This window comes from Falco rusticolus, chromosome 3 (genome assembly GCF_015220075.1).
Source record: "Falco rusticolus isolate bFalRus1 chromosome 3, bFalRus1.pri, whole genome shotgun sequence".
Lineage (NCBI taxonomy): Eukaryota > Metazoa > Chordata > Aves > Falconiformes > Falconidae > Falco > Falco rusticolus.
This window is the reverse complement of record NC_051189.1, coordinates 33,573,010-33,591,122: the sequence shown is the minus strand read 5'-3', so window position 1 is coordinate 33,591,122 and position 18,113 is coordinate 33,573,010. Positions and strand designations below refer to the sequence as shown.

The 18,113-nt window shown below is 35.7% G+C and overlaps 1 protein-coding gene across 1 annotated transcript in view; it reads right to left on the bottom strand.

Annotated features, from left to right (window-relative positions):
* The window catches only part of CNGB3 (cyclic nucleotide gated channel subunit beta 3), a 67,513-nt gene extending 66,508 nt beyond the window's left edge, over nt 1–1,005 (bottom strand). Inside the window, exon 1 of the mRNA XM_037381192.1 lies at nt 839–1,005. Within this exon, the coding sequence (XP_037237089.1) occupies nt 839–946 (108 nt within the window). The 5' untranslated portion in view covers nt 947–1,005. The remainder of the gene's footprint in view (nt 1–838) is intronic.
* Between the last annotated feature and the right edge of the window lie 17,108 nt (nt 1,006–18,113).

Genomic DNA, 18,113 nt, shown 5'->3' with positions numbered 1-18,113 from the left:
TGGAGTTTCAATCATTTCAGTAAGCATGAATTCAGATTAATAACTTGGGCTGATACTAAAGAACTTGTTTCACTTTCCTAATTACTTGGTGAAATCTTAAATTGTTGTGATTTTGCCTTGTAAAGTTCTGAGTACTTCAAGCTGGAAAAAAACAAAACACTCTCTAGGACATTACTGGGACCACATAAAAATTCAAAGGTAATAAATGAAGGAGTATCTATCCCATCTTTTTTTTTTTTTTTTAAATATACCATTAATTAAAACAAAGAGGAGTTAACTTTGCAGTAAAGTAAAAAAAAATAAATATATAGAATGTAGACTAATATTACTTACTGTATTTTTCAGTCAGAAATTATTAAAACAAAGCCAAATAAAATATTTTGTTTAAAAAGCCACTAATTACTTTGCCTTTCAAACAGTTATTGGGAAGCAGGCTGATATATTCCTGTATGCCATTCCAATATTCAGAAACATTGTACTGATACTTTCTGGTAGCTCAGAACAAGATGTAGAGGAATACACCAGCACATCAAAAGGAAACACAGCAGTATTTCTAATATCCCATTTGCAATATTGATCAAGATCTCTCATAAGCCTCTACTATTTTGGGTTAGCCCTATCTGGAAAGCCGCTTTCAAACTGAGGACATATGTATTTTTTCATAAAGAAAAGGCAGGAGGGAAATAAAGGCATTTAATTGATTTTGCTAAATAAAGCTTGATACTGTATACAGTAAGTATGTTTGAAAATTTAACCTTTGGTATTTACTTACATAAACACTCTCTAACAAAAGATAATACTACTGAGTCTATATTAAACAATTAAAAAAAAAAAATACCTGGTCTGTAGATGCCTTGGGTGGTGGAGGGACACCTTCATTCTTGCAATCGACTTCCTCAGGTGATAATTTTACTCTAGAAAATACAGTTTTTAATTTTTTAAACATCTTGCCAATTCAACTCTCCTGAAGCCTCTGCAACTCTTCTACCATGAATGGCTATATAGCACATGTTCTCTTGCCATCAGTAATCAAGCCAATTAAACACTTAATCAGCTTTAGGTCTGATTAATGCCTTAAAGAAATTCCTTGCACAGTCTGTTTCAGTGACAGCTTTTTCTCACCATTAGTACTTTTCCTTTATGTTGTAGGTATTTCTAGTCTTGCCGGTTACATTATACAGAGTCAACTTTTCATGCAGAAATTCAGAGGAGTGTGAACACTTTCTGGTTGGAATAAATCAGCATTCGATCTTTTATGTATTGGATATTAAGTATTTAGTTTATATTTAGAAATGAAGTTTTAAGTCCTAAAGACACCTGTAGCTTAACCAGGAAATTAAAAAGATTAATTCACCAATGATCACCAGCTACCCAGTAGAGATCTCAAAAGGTTTAATTTCATTGCAGTTCTGAACTTTGAAAAGTATTTTTTTAATATATATATTTGAGTGAATGATACTGAAAGGTCTTATGTCAGGGATTGTTTTAAGAAGTTTATATCTGGTTTTATTCCACCCTGCGTGTTTTAAAACATGGAAATAATTTCATCTTTCATTTTCTAATATATTTACAGACAATACTATTTTATGCAGAGTCTTAGCTACAGTTTTGATGAGACTAAATTTTAGGTAAATATCCTACAAATTACTAAAATATTTTTTCTAGAGTTTATAACTAGGATGTAATTTTAGCTGATAGAAATCAGTTTCAAATACCTCCAGTGCCATGTTGATTCAATGTGTTAAGTTATCTTTACAACTTAATTGTCTCTTGTCCTTAATTCCGCTTTATTTATTACAATCTTACAATTACAATTATTATCCCTTCACTTTAAGCTCTAAATTTGAGCTAATGGTTTATAATTAGTTTATGCTTGTGATAAAGGCATCAAGAAATACAGAAGCTTACTCCTTTGAGTTAATTCCATAATTACATATTTAGCAATTATATTGAAATATTGAAAACATCGCAATGGCCATCTCCTTGGGGTTTCTATTGTCTGGCAAGAATGGTTTCTAATCCTTACTCTACCACAACAGTAACTGTAAGAATGAACCAACAATTTTCATTAGTTAGTTTGTAAGCCCTTTTTTTTTCCTACATCATCACTTAGGAAGTGGAGCTTATAATAGTTGCACCACTGCCCCCACCATCATTTAATTGTTGTTAGCTGCAGCAAGTGCTTGGAACCTCCCTTTTTTGTTAAGGTCTGTGTTCTGGTTTACTTTAAACCCAATGCAATTCTTGCTAATGCTTCAGTCTGTGTTTAAGCTTAGTGTTTGAATAAGTACATTATAAACTGATATCTAAAGTATTTTCATTTATTTATGCAGGTCTGGAAAATAGGTAACGTCTTTTGTATGTGAAATTCTGCTCTTTATACATTGGCTTATAACAGAGGAATCTCAGAAGAAACTCTACAACACAAGTTAGTTTTTCTTTTACTATGTGAAATGTTACCTAATTATAATGGCTAATGTTAATGCAGAAAACTTTAATCAATTGTCACATACAAACTATAATTGTAGACTGAGCCTTTTTGACAGTAACTGTTTTCTCATTATAAAAATTAAATTCTTGTTTATTAACATTTTTTTAGAATAGGTAATTTTTTCCCTTGTTTATTAAAAAGGGTAAAGCTGTCCATAAAACATAATACAATGAAAATATATAGCATTTGTTAAAATATATATCTCAAGAATTTCTGCAAAAATATGCATGCTAATCTTAAAAAATGTCATGCAAGAACATGCTTTAATTTTTTTTTTATTATTATTATTATAGTGTTTATGCTGGTTTTAATTTATAATTGAAAGGCATGCAAAAGGAATGTAGCAGATATTAAAAAGAAAGTGCCTTTGGGAACCTGTTAATAACTGATGACATCTGCAGTTAATGAATGTTATATTGGCTTAGTCTGTGACTAATTAAATAAATTTTTGAAACCCCTTTATGTGATGTGATTTTGTAAATAATAACCAGACCACAACAACCCTAATATTCTGATACCAATAGAAGTACAAGTTCACCTCCTGACCTTGATATGATGATTAATCTGCTCAATATTTTGTTTCTCTTCTATGCACTGTGGTTATTTAGTTATTTTTATCAGGCTCTGAAAATGCTAAAAGCACTTCAGTTAACTGAATATCAATATGCACTGTTATATAAGAAGATTAAGAGCAGGTTTTTTGCTTGTTTAGTTTTTGTTTGCAGCAAAGCAGATAGCCTGTATGTAGTTACCTTCTTAGCTAACCTGGCTTTGACCAGTGCTTACAAGATGCTGTATTTATGGTAAACCCTACAGGATACAGGGATTTCAAGCCTGTCTCATACATTCTCTAGATGCAGGTGGAGTATATCTATTTATGTCCTATATTTATTAATGATGTACCTCCTTCTCCATTTTTTTTTTTCGAGGAAATGTTGCTCCTCCATTTAAAAATCTGTCATATGCATTGGCTTTGCAAACTTTTGATTTTTCTTCAAACATTTCTCTTCCAAGGATTTTTTTTTTTAAATCCAAAAGCAAATTTGAAACAGGACATTCATGAACTGGATCTTATGTTCTAAACTCGTGCAAGAGATTATTCTCCATGAAACATAACAGGTGTCTTAGATATTGAAGTAATTTAAATTACTTGATTTGTAATTGCTGCTAAAACAATCAGCAGGACTTGAAATTTCCACTACCCTTTCTGCAGCTGTATTGAAGACTGCAGTACTTCTTAGATCATAAGAACATACAAAAGCAAGCATGACTTCCTCTGAATAGTTATCAGAGTTGCTAATGAGAAGAGATTCCTTTCTTCAAGACTGTTCTTGGAAGTGTTTAGGCTTTTTTTGAGTTTGGCTTTTTGTTTTTGTTTGTTTGGGTTTTTTGCCTTGTACTTGTTATAAAACACTGTAACTGTAAACCCAGATTGAACTACCAGAGCATTTAATAGGCACAGAATGAATTCCAAGGGCTGCTTTGTATTCCTCAACAGGCAGTGTCGGTTGTTCCACTTGTTTGAATGTACAGATCAATAGATATCATCTGAAGTTTTTATTTTTGTATTAAATCAGGTATAGCATGTTAAAAAGATCAACAACTGAGTTTCACTTCTATTTGGATCTTCCCATGATGCAAAATGTAATGTACAGGTGTTTATCATAGCTATCTTTCTTCAGTTTCTCTCTGTGATTCATGGATCTTGACAGCTAAGAGTAGCACATCTTTCTTTAGAGCTCTGTAACAGCCATCAGACAGAAGCTGAATCTAGCACTTATAATTTTTCCTCTGCACAGTATAACAGTGCAAGATTTGACAATTTTACTTGTTTTTGTGGATTACCAAAGATCATAGCACTAATTTATCTCTTTTCCTTAATTTCAAACACTTTGTTAAAAGACAGAAAAAAATGGTTCTGGAGCTCAGTTTTTTAATATCTACTAATTGTCATCTTTTTTTAAACACAGATTATACTATAATCTAACTGAGTATGTCTTAATAAAGAAAATCAATTCATGCTTTTAATGGAAATATGTCTTTTTAAGTGCATTATCACAATCATGGCCAGATGTATGCATTGTAACTAGCAGTCAGTGAAGTATCTTTAGAAATAATAAAGGTTACTCAAAAGATGATTATTTGCTGTTTCAATATAGCTAATTTTTCACTGATTCATAAGGCTTTACTTATTTTCCAGTTTATACTGGCACAGATGTACCAGAATCAGCCTCTGCATCCTAAATTTGAGGCAGTAATAAGTGGTATGATCTGGAGGACTCTGGAAATACTCAATAATCTTGATTGTTTTGGCCTTCAAGGAATGCAGACTATAATTTTTCCTTTCAAATTTAGTTTTACGTGTCAAATCCAATTAACAGGATTTGTTCATCTTACAAGAAAAAAGAGATGGGAACACTTCTGTGACAATAGGCTGGAAAAGTCAATGTACCGATATTTCCTATCCCTTTTCACATTCCTGTATATAAAATTACTTAGCTAAGGTAGGAGCCATATCCTAAAAGACTCATTTTCTAGAGCCTTCACCAGACCCTGGCTAGATCTGAGTATGATACTATCGTCATGCCATGACGTGATGGGTGGGTTAGAGGAGGTGACAAAATTGATTGTCAGCCTGCCAGAATTATGATGGTGGATGCCACCACTTGCTAGTAACTTCTTTTGATGAAAGTAACATATGAGACAAAGGAATGGGCATAATCAGAAGAAAAATGTAAGCCCACTTATGTTTAATTCTACCATTGATCTTCAAGCATAATAAAAGGTGAGGAAAGGTTCTTGTCTACTAGTAGAAAGTACAGTTCCCTTAGCAAGTCTGGCTTGCTTTTTTTTTTTTCTCACTGTCTTTTTGCTTCTTTTTATTCCCCCTTGGAACAAAAAAGGGGCCACCACTAGATATTTATGCCTGTATTTCTTATATCTTAAGTGTCTTTACGGGCAGAATTCTTTAGTAATGGTATGTTACTGCCTAAAATGTGACTCATCACATGAGAAATCTTTGTCAACTGGGGTAGTGCTCAAAAGTCTCTATTTCTGACTTAAATGAATATCCAAAATGAGTCTGTGGATCTAGAGAAAAAAAGGAACAGCCCCTCAGAAAGGTGGTCATGAGACCTACCTGGAAGAATTCAGCCACATGTAGCCCCTCTTGGAGGACCACATCATCTTGTACTATCAACTTAGGGTCTCCTCACTATCTTAGTTAGTAAGCAGTACTGATTTGGAATGTGTAACAGGTCATCCTTGTGTCAGGAGCAAACAACCTAAAAAGCAGTGCTCTCATGTGTAGTCACGTGTAATCATTTAGTAACCTTATACTGCTGAGGTCATAGTCCCTTTTCTCTTCCCATTTTTCATGCATATCCATGGAGAAGAATAGATTGCTATAGAAGGGAATAGATTCTCTGCCACACCCTTTGGATGGGAAATTGCCTGTATGTGGTCTGCTGGGTATTTCACAGGGGAAACCCTTTGTGTGTGAGGCACTTTAAGGGAGACTGGAGATGTTCAAAATATGAAGTTCAAGTGTTAGAGTTTCTCAAAATATGTGCAATGAGCTCAAACATCCTTCTGTACTGTTAAATTTTTTGTCAATATGTGCTGCAGCTGTTTACAGTGGGGAAGTAGACAAGGGCTCCTCTGCTGAATGTCTTCAGCAGGAAACCTCAGGAAGAAGATAAGGAGAGCAGACAACCTTTCCCCTCTAAAGGGCTGACTCCTGGACTGGAAAATGTATTTCAGTGTGCAGCTGCATGAGATGGCTGTGCACCAAATTTAAAAACTTTTACTGGACAAGTTACTTTTTTTTCTGTCTGAAGGCTAATTACAACAAGAGGTTGAAAAGAAAGTCACTTTGGTAAAATTATTTCCCTCCAAATGCTAGTAGGATCAGAAAGATCTCTGAACCATGCAAGCACACACTAAAATAGCAAGCTGCCAAAAAGCTCAGTAAAATGCCAAGACTCCCAAAAAAGATGTGGTTCTGCTACTTTGTTTTCTAGCCTTGTAAAATAGCCACAACCTGGAATTTATCTTGCTTTTAAAAATTTTGAATATATTTTTCACAAAAGATATTGTGATATTGGTTTCAGAATCACTGCTTTACATATATCTTTATATTCAAAGCTAGAATGCAAGTTATTATCTAGTCACTGCATTCATGTGATTTCACACACAGCTAGCTGGCTATGATTGATTTTAACTGCAGATTGTTGTTTCTTTTATGCAGAATAGCCATGGAGAACAAGGATGGTAGTATTTGTCTTTGTGGAGTGGTAGAAAGGAATTCCCTTAAATAAAACTATAAGAAAACAACAGGTGAGTTTAACTTTCATAGTGAGCACATCAGGAAAAGAAAACTTTGATATACATGAAAAGTAGAGAAATTCTTGAATCATAACTGAATCTCAAATTCTGGTAAGGTTTAGGTCTAGAACCTGTTCTGTTTTGGAACTCAAAGCCATTTAATGTGAGGTGAAAAGCAGACCTCATTAAAAAAAAGGCATTTTTTTGTGTGTGTGTGTGTGTGTGTGTGTGTTTTAAAAGAACCCAGTCAAAACAAGTATCTCTTATTCTCTTATTCAGAATGTTTTCAATATATAATCTCATTCTTGGTGCATGGTGCCTGACCAATGTCTTCTCAATATTCCTCAATTATATTCTCTTATAGGAGTAAAGGCAGTGGGAAGATTTAGAGAAGGAAATATTTTTATTTTGTTTACACTGAAAAAATATCAGAAGGTGATCAGGATAGGGTTAGACTTTCACATTCAATACTTGCGGGCTTTTGAAGCTTTCCTTTTTAATAAAATTGAGAAGCTTAAGAAACAGAAGCAAGTGTGATAACTTAAGTGATACAGCTCCATTACCTTTTTCATAAGATTACTTTACTTTTCAATTATTTTGGTTATAAAAGCATGACATACTTTTTTGAAGAGGGACTGGGGAAATGAACACGTCTTAATTTGGATGAAAAGGGACCCAGAGATCCACAAGGCAGGCACCTGTTGGGAAGAGCAGAAATAAGCATCTGTGGCAACTGCTTTCCTATACTTGTGAGTGATCATTGCGGGGAGAGGAGGAAGAGAGGGTGATTCATTTAGGATGTTTCATGCCAGTAACGGTAAAACTTGTATAATGCTAACACTTTTATCTTAGGGAAATGGAAATAGGTTTATTTGGTTATAAATTGCATCTCTTTTGGAAATCTGAAATTCACTGTGTTATCAAAAGAATGAAAGCTCTCAGAAGTGCATAATGTATTCCTCTAAATCCATCATATATTCTACGTACCCTCAGAGCATCCTCTTCCCACTGCAGTGATGCTAAGCCTTATGTTTTTGCTAACATAAATATTTAAAGCATGCCACCAACACAAGCTATTTAATCTAGCCAACAACATAGCAACGAAGTGAGAAGTGAGCACTGCAAAAACAGTGGCTTAGTTGAGGAAAAAAACCTCTTTAAAAACCTCTTTAAATATGGAGTTAATGTGATATAGTTGATAAAACACTGAATTGGGACTTGCCTCTGTTTCAACCAGGCCCTCAAACTTTTGCAGTTTTCCTATGTGTATTTTTCTCTACTTAAATATAGTGCTGTAATTACTGTCTAAGGCTTTCCCTGACACACATGGATCAAGACCGATCTATTTGGTTTCGATTCTAGCTTTTTTTCTGCGCTTTTGCACTTGTGATGAATGATTGTTTGGATGGGAAAACCTCTGGTGGAAGACACAGAAATTCTTATTCTTTTAAATCCATTCCTAATGGTACTTGTAAGTCAAATTAACAGCTCGGTTCACTCTGAACAGATACTACATTACAAAACCCAGCTGTCAAGCAAACATTCACATTTTGTTAAGTAGCTTGGTTTAAAAAAGTAGTGCCTAACATGATTAACTTCTTCAGAGTGTTGCATTGGCTTCTGCTTTCTTTTCCCATCTTTTAAAAGAGAGCAGTGAGAATATTTTAATGCAACTATCTAGTGGGTTGTATCCCAAGCTCAAATACAGGACCTGGTTTTGGTTCTGACCTCTAACAAAAAGGGATTCATATTCACAGCTCTCACTCTTCTGCAGTACTAGGCTGACCTTTTGTGAAGATGAGAACTATTCTCAACATCTGTTGAATCAATATATCTGTATAGATTATAGCACAAAGACTAACTGAAACACAAAGAAAGAAGGAAAGCAAAAGCAAGTGTTAGCCCTGTACTTCCATTACTTGTGAAGGGCAGAGCAGGGTGGTAATTTCATTTCAACCTGCTGGATAAAATATGTGAAACTTGCAGGAGGGAAAGTGTTTGGAATAAGCCTGGCCTATATAGTACTCATGACCTGTTTGGCCTGCACTTCATGAGGCTTTGGTGTTAATGATTGGATTTGATTTGGCAACTCATTTGATTCAGTAACAAAAGGTAGAAGAGTAATGACACTATGAGCAAGTCAGGCTCCACTTCTTGCTTCTCCTAGGCCTCTCATTTGTAAGTATAACATGGATTATACTTCTAGTAACATGATCAGCTCTAAGAGAAGCTGTAGAGACTAGTATTTCACCATTAAGAATCACTCCTGCTAAACAGTGAGCTGGGTTTAAAAAGAAGAGCTTTTCATGGCAAAAAAATCCTTTATTGATTTGGCTGACCTGCTACATTCACTTTATATTTGCAGGAAGGAGTTTACTTATGTTCAGGTAATGGTGTGAAGAATTCATGCTCTCTTTTTAGTTAGATTTTTCAGAGCAATATGAATAAAAAGCTTTTCTTCCTATTGTAACTTTTAAATTGGTAGACTGTTATTAGCACATGCTTTACTATTTAAAAATAATTCTAATTCTGACTCTTCTGTCTTGTGGATAGGAAAATCCTGCAACATCCATTGGAACCCTTCTAACCCCAACAATATTTTTAAACTGAACTTATTTCTTTTCATTTTATTTTATTGTCTCCTTAAGCTCAATATTCCAAACCCTCTACAAAAGCATCTTGCTTTACTTTTAATGTAACCTCTACACAGCTGTCACAGAATTTAAGGAGAAGGGTAATTTAACCTTCTTTAACTCAATGTACTGAAACTAGCTTGCACCCATCTGAAATACCAGTCTGTCTCCTGTGTCCTCACATAACACTGGAGTCATTCTTGTATACATGCAACAGCTGTGCAAGACAATTACTTACATTAGTGATTCTTCTACTTGCCATCAGCTATTGTGCTTTTGCATTCTGGTTCTGCTAGATATGTGAATATGGCTAACTTTAAAAAAGGTAAATTCTTTTACTGAAATTGTGAGGGGAAAAAATTAATTTGATGGAATTATGTCTCTGTTTAAAGTTCATAATGTCATAAGTCTTTGGAAGACTGTGTCTTAAGTATTAGGAGTTATACTTTAATGTTCTCAGACTCTCAAGTACTGTGTGCTGGAGATAAACCTAGATAAAGAGATTCCAAAGGTGATGTAATATGTTTGGTGGTAAGATGCAATAAAATATTTGCCTTTTAAGGTCACTAGTGCTGGAAGTCTATTTCTATTTAAGGAGGAAAACCCCCCATAGAACGCCTGAAGTGTTTAAAGGAGTAGTTAAAATGGGGCTTTCCCCCATTGGCCAACTCCCCTTCCTGTATTAGACTTTACTAATGTATTTCATATCTTTTTCAAGTTTAAGATTGTTCTTGGGACAATGAAAGTTTTAGCAGTGTAGGAAAAGAGATTTATTTAGTATTTAAAAGCTCGATCAGTGCTGTAAAAGCTGGAAAGAAGCCATTTCCCTTCTGTTATAGAGTTAGCTTGGTTATGGCTCTCACTGCTACAAAACTGCCATTTCTTATTCAAATAAAATATGACTTTTTTTCTCTCCACAGTCATTAATCAAAAGCACTAGTAAGTTCATGATTAGGCAGTTTATGAACAGCAGTAAATTTTATCAGGGAAAGTGGAAGATTTATGTCTCTTTTTTAAATTATAGTTTTTCCAGAGTTATAAAGCAGCAGACCAGTCAGTTTTCCTTCAGATGAAAACCTGGAAAAGTTTTTAGTTACAGCTTCCCTGTTTATTCATACATGGCTGTTTGGTCTTTAGCAAAGACACCCTATTTTTAAGGGCATCTGACTGATAGAGGTGGGCTGGAAGCAAAGTACTGTGAGATACTGGATAACCCGATTCTGCTTCCTTCTGTGTGCATGTCTATGAGCATGTACTCGTACAGCCGGTTACCCTGGTCTTTGGCATCGTCAGCCCCTGTGTATCATGAGATGAGATATATGTTCCTTCAGTTTAGCACGACTTCCCCCCATTTTCACCTCTAACCTAAAGTCAACCCAGAAATCTCATGAAGCTTGCTATCAGTCATATAGTTATTAAGTTTTATTTGTATAATAATCCAGTACTCCTTTCTTCCTCATTCCCATTCTGCAAAATGCCTCTTAAATCTTCCGATTTCCCTGTTCATCTCTTCCACAACCACTGAACATTATATTCTTCTTCAGGTGCTTTATCTTGATTCCTACCATGACAACACCAGAACATCCTGAGAACCGGTATTACTTTGTCATGAGACCACTAGACTTCTCTTGATTCTTCAGTGCTCCAGTGCTGTGGCCTGCTTAAAATCATGCTAGATGTTGTATCAGGTCTCCTCCATCTGCTTCCTGACTCTAATTTATTTTCTATTAAGCTTCTATAATGTTTCTATTGCTCTGCCAAATCTGTCATAGAGAAAGCAGTCTGTACAAGCTGATGGTGATGCTTTTTTTAAGATCCTCAATTAGTGTTCTATTAGCAAGAGCAGTGGCAACTTAATGGTCAGTGGAGCTTCTGGCACCACTAATGTACAAAGCAAACCACAGCCAGGGCTTTTCAGCTAGGTTTTTGGAGAGAACTTTGTTTAGACCAAGCAAGGAATGACAGTGGGTCAACAGATATGTTTTTTCTGTTTATTGACCAAAAGTAGTCAGAGTCCTGCCCTTTACCAATAAAGACAGTGAGCAGTTTTGAAGCTAACACTAAGCCTCAATAAAAGATTGGGCTTTGCATCCTTTTCATACAGGTAAATTAAAAGTGATGTACTCTTCATTAAGAGCTAAGTGGTTGATCTACAAAGGGTTTTCAGTGCTTATTTCCCTTTAAAGTCAATAAACACTGAGTGACTATTACAGTATAAGGCACGCAAATACCTTTTGTGAATGTAATCCTGAATGCTTAGGGACAAGGTCTGGTGAATTTACAACCAAATGCTATAGATTTAGAACCTTTTGCTGCAGTCGCTACTCTCCTGTTGAACAGTATTTAAAACTGTTCATGTATTAATTTATTCTAGTAGATAACATTTTACAAGAATGTTGTCTACTCTTGTGTCATCAGGTCTTGTTTCCCTATTATGGTCGGTAGATATGTATTACAGTCTTCTGGAAATTAATCAGACTTCATCTTTGGCATTACTCAAACTTTTGGCTAGCATTCTTCCATCCCAAGGTTGTTCTGAAACTGTGCATAACATGTAGTTAAATTACTGATTTGTCCTGCCATTTCTCAAAAATAACCAAGCTCTACTTTCAGCACTGCTGCTTTAGTGGAGCCTTCAGGCACAAACGATGGTGAAATTGTCAGTTAATTGTGCTACTTTCAGATGGACAAAAGTGTAATCTTTTTCATATGTTGTCAGCTGTATTGGTTTTGAAGGACCACAAGAGGTAAAACCAGTAACAAATATTTTCTAAGTGTACGGGTATGATCCTGGACTCACAGGAGGAGCAGCCTGTTTGCTAAGATGTTGTTATGTCTTTACAGTTTCTTTTAACATAGACTGAAATGTCTATCTTGCTATTTCCAAATGAAATAAGTAGTTCATCCTGAATACACAAACATTTTAATACAGATGTTTCTTTAAGTATTTATTTTTTGGGTAGGAGCAAGCAGATTTTGCTGTAGCACTCTGTAAAAAAATAATATGAGAGAAATATGCCCTATAGAATGAGCTGCATAGAAGCGTTTATGCATTCCCATTGGATTCGGTACCTTACCCACAGGGAAAGCTAAAAAGGGCTCTGAGGTGCTTACTGCCTACAGAAACTGCCAAGAAACCAGATGTCACTGATAGAAAAATACAATAACCTCAGCCACCTACTATGCTTTAGCCTTTGATAAAGAGCAGTTTCCAAATCATCAGTCTGTTTCTTTCCCACTGTTTGTGTTGTATTAATTGTTTTTAAACGTGCTGTGTATTTGATTTGCTTTCCTTTTAATGTTGATTTACTCTGTCACACACCTGTTCAGTAAATTTGAACATGACAGTTTGGAAAAGGCTTCTTTTGACAATAAGCACTGTGTTTAAAAACTCTGACTTGATGTGGTCATGTGACATGTAACATGTTTATTCTCATTTCTTCACTATGCCTTGAAGCAGTACCACTGGGGAGGTGAGTGCAGAGACTGAGATTCATCCCAACTATCTGGAGGGGAAGCAACAGACTTCTTGAAGGGAGATTAGGCTCCTTTATGCCTTTCTTCTCACAACATTATTAAAGGAATCAGGACAACTGAATTCTTGAATCGGGCAATTCAGATGAGCGTTTGTAGATGAAGCTACCTGACATGGCCTCACAGCTAAACTACAAGAATGTAAATATGAAGAGTTCTTCTCCAACAGATGGACAATTTTTTTTCAGTGGTGCATGTGGTGCATGTGTCTGTAACAAGTCATAGTATGGAAGGTGTGATACTGCAGTAGGACCCAGCGATAAGAGTGTCCTTCCCATCTCAGAAGATGCACAGCTTTTCTGTGTTCTGGACTAAGTCACCAAGTCCTGCTCTTAGCATAATTTATAGTTTAGAGTTCTCCTGCACCATCTTTATGTGCCTTTTCCTTTCTGTACAGTGGAAGACCATAGTTACTGTTCAATATTTTGTTTACCTCCACAAAGGTAATTCAAAGAGTAATACGGAGGGGTAGTGGAGTTGAGGTTTTTTGTTGTTTTTCCTTTGTTCTCATTTGGGAAAAGATGGATTATTAATGTAGACAGGAAAACTTCTATAATGTAATGGTTGTTAACTTTGGATGCTAGATTGATCTAATGAATTTATATGCTCCAGGTGACATAGTTACTGGATACATGTAATATGAATAGGAGGCAAATGTTGGCTCATGGCCTATTAGAAATGTTGTTAAAGTTGAATATTGCTTCTTCAGGGAAGAGGACCTATTCCATGTTGTCATGGCAAAGCTGTGAGCTAGGATGAGAGCACAATAGATGGTTGCGTTTACTGCTCCTGCACTGTGGCCAGATGGAAGGGTTGAGGTTACCGCTGGGAGATGATCTCCTCTCACTCCTATTAGTAGCTGACATACATCCTTATTACTTCCTCAGATGCAGAAGTCAGGACAGCATAGCGTAGGAAGGGTAGCTGGCAGTGCCATGCCATCTTAGATGACTACCTATTTTGCTTATGTAGCTCTCAATTGGCTGTCTGTTCTACCCTTCCAAAATCTAGTTGTCTGTGACTTGAACTAAAAAAATTCCCTGTAATATCCATGCATGTTATGTCACTTATCTTCTCATTTGACCAGTTATTTAAATAGGCACCATATCTGTTAACAGACCCATACTTCTTAACACCAATATGCCAAATACATACATGAAGCTCAAAAAACCACAAAATCCATATGATGTTAAAATAAAGTTCAGTTTATGATCCAACATATATAAAGGAGGTTATGCTTTTACAGGACATACAAATATTTATCCAGCTTCAAAAATTTACGCCACAACTCTGAATAGACAAAATAAACATGGTCTTTGCTAAGAAGAGTTAATGGTATAAAACATAGGTATAAAGAAGTCAGGATATTTTCATAAATTCAAGAAATACCTGCATATGTGGAAAAATTAATGAAGTGTTGTCACTTGAAATAGGATTTTAACAGAGATTTAGTTGAAGAGAATAGGTTATGTTCCACGCATGGGTTGAACATAGCATGAATCATTAAAAAGGGAATAGAAGAAGCAATTAAATAAGCTATTGAAAATGAGACTGATAAAGCTGGAAGAGCCAAGAGGCTATTTGGATATTTAGTACAAAAAATTCAAGATGAGAGAGCAATTTCCACAGAATGTTGAAGGTAAAAATATTGAGATATTTGCATATTGTTAAGGGAGAATTTTCTATAGAGCACATGATGATTATACATGGCTGTACATAAGGACAAACAGGTAAATGTGACTTGATGTCACAGTCATGATTAATTCAGATATCCCAAACCCTGCTGGTGAGAAGGAAAGAAACTCCTCCACCTTCTCACCTGCTTACAGTGGCATCTGAAATATGTCTTAAGTTTAAAGACTGTTCCTCCATTTCTGCTGTGTTTTAGAGCCATAGTGAGTGGGTTCTCTCACTGTTTTGGGGTTTGTTTAATTGTTCAGTAAGAGTCTTCCTGGGAATAAAAACAAATTAAGGAAATAAAACACTTCTCTATTTCTCTGTGTATTCTGCTTCATTCTATGAAGCCATAAACTTTGGAGTCATGTCCTCATATAGAGTGATCTCTGTTGTCTGTAGTTTCCCCTCATACTGTTTTTATGGATGAAAAGTATGCCTGTGTGTTTATGTTTTTAATGCTTTGCAATAATCCCCTAGGATTTGTGAATCATGGACTGTACTGAGTCTGTGATAAGGATTTGTATTTGGAGAGGAACATAAGTCTTGCAGTCCCTTGGGATAAGAATTTTTATAAGATTTCTTCATATGGGTTTGTTTATTCAAAAGAAAAAGTTTTAAATTACACTGAAAGACATTTTGAGAAGAAAATCATTAAACAAGATACACAGTTTTCTAGAAAAACCAACAATAAGCAGAGGGAAAAAATTGCTGTATCTTTGAAAGCAAGCTAGTGGAGCAGTTACTGAGCCATAAACAAAAGGAGGCTCAAATATATTGTGTTCTTAATGCATATTTCAAAAATACTAAATTTAATTTTCAACTGTGCAGTCAATCACTCAAATTATACTTATTATGAAGGAAAGTCCTTGTCTTCAAATCTGTGCAAGGTGAAAAATTCCAAAGAATAAATCCCAGCAGATTTGTGTTTCTGCAACATTTATTTCATATTTTCAGTATTTACTGGTTTAGAACATTTTCAATACTCTTCAGTTTATAAAGGGTTCACGAGAGGTTAATGGGAGTTCTTGCTAGAAGAACCCATTTAAGAATGGATGAATTCTTACCCACTGTCCTGAGACAGTTCAAATGAGAATGTCACATCATTAAGTCTGTCCTTGTCAAGTCCATTTTATTTACCGTCAAAGCACCTGTCACATAAATAAGCTTTTACATGGCATTGCATTACATGTACCATATATATTGAATACTATTATTTGCAATAGTTTACAACACCCAGCTATGCCAAGTGATAAAATACTGCTGATTGTATACTGAATTTCTTATCTTTTGGATTGATTTTGGATGTTGATATGTCTCTGCTCAGTTTCACACTGGACTTTTTTTTTTGAATGGGCAACAATGAAAAATTATAAATTTGGAACAAGTATGTAGAACTCTTTCCTATAACTATGCTACAAATTTAGAGAGACAAAGCCTAGTGGTCTTCCATCTGCAGCTTCTGGCCAGGGACATGTAGACTTTCTAGTCCATATGGACAGCAGAAACCTGTATGTAATGGTACAAAGTCAGAATTAAGTGTAATGAAGCAGTGTATGAAGGAAAGCAGGCTCTGAAGAAGTGTGCCTTGTCAGTGTCTTGCCTTGCAGCAGGCTCTGTGCTGAGAAAAACTGCCTTGCACATAAAGGTGAGTGGGGATCCTTCAGTGCTGTGACTTCCCCCAAACCCATGGGATAACCGCGTTAGGTTGGAAGAGGCACCACAGCTGGGGACAGCTGACAACGGGCTGTGCCTTGTCTCATCAGCCCCATTGCTACTGCTCTGTGCTCTCAGGGCTCGGGAGAGCAAGGGGCAGCTGCTCGGGGACCCTGTGCATTATAAACCTTGCGTGGCAGGAGGTGACGCCGAAGGACACGCAGCACATCTGAGGTTTGTGAGCACTTTAAAACGTTTGCTATGTCAGTTGGTTTCTGAGGCTGCTGCTCACATCAGCTTCAAGAGTAGGTGTTTTAATACGGGGAGAGTGAAAGCTTCACAGTTAAGTGGCTTTCAGATGGGCAAAATACCTCTGAGGCAGCAATTTAAGGGACCCAGGACTTCCAGAACAGCTGCATGGCCAGTTTGAAGTTATGGTGAAAGCATAGAAGGAATGAATATTTTAACTCTCATTGTGACCTCAAGGAAGGGAATTGGATTAAAGCTAGTGGGGAATTTTCCAGTGGAAAGGCTTTTTTCCATTGGAACATGTTTCTTCAAAAAACTTTAACTTTTCCTGGAAAAGAACATATGGAATCTGACAAGAAACGAGCTTTATGTGAGAGAAGATATTTTTCATCAAGAAAAGAGCAGGAGGGAGACAGAATTTTTTTTTCTTTTTTTTTCTTTTTTTTTTTTTTTAATAAAGGTTGCTTGTGGTTATGTGGATTAATTTTGTATCTTGATTTATAACCTGTATAAAAATAGTAAGTGTTACACAAGGAAGACAGGCAGTTGAAAGTAGAATCATTCAGTTCTATGGACAACCACTTATCTCATTTTTCTATCAGTGAGATCTGGGGGCATCTCCAAGCTATGTTATGCAGAAACTTGGATCTTTAAACTTTCAGACACCTCTTGCACCTTAACTGGTCGGCTACTGGTCATTGTAAGGTAGCTGAAGATTTTTTCATATTTTTCTAAAAGTAGGAGTTCCTGCTACAATAAAAGAAATATTTAAAACTTCCACAGTACAGTTAAACTATTTAATATAAATATCAGCATGGAATGGCAAATGTCAGGAATGATTCAGTATTTTTTCAGTTAGGTTAATCTCCTTGAGTTATGATATAAATTTTTACGAAAAGTACCCTCAACCACAGAACTAAATTGATTAAGAGAGTGATGGTAGCAGTTCCTGTGGGAAACATGCACCAGTTGACCATCAGACATGATCATGGGCAAGATAGATAATAATTTATATAAGGGTAGCTGTTCTTCAGTACTCCTCTCTTCACAGTTTTAAAAATTCTTCATGTGTACTATTCTATTTTCTAAAGCTGAACAATAATAGTTTTTTTTCCTGAAGGCATCAATCACTGTAAAATCAAGTAATAATAGTCCTACATGCAACCCTTGATAGGTAAGCGCTCTAGCCCTTTCATTTGTGAGCCTCAGTAATTTCTTGGAAAGTTGTTCTTTATTCTGCTTATAAATGGCTTTGTATTTGACAACATAAGCATAGAAGAGTCTAAGTCTGAGGAAAAAAAATAACTAATATCTCTACCTTTCAGGATATGGTCAAAGACAGTAAATAAGCGAATTGCTAAAAGCTTCTTCCAGAGCTCTGCAGCCTCCAAATTTACAATAAATCCCAAGGCATTCTCAGGTCAAATAAATCATACTGCAAACACAGCTTTTCCATTGTTCTGCTTTAAATTATGGTAGAAGTTACACAGAGCATTGCATTAAGCTTTTAGAAGATCATGCAAAGTTTTCACAAAACCAGAAGATGGAAG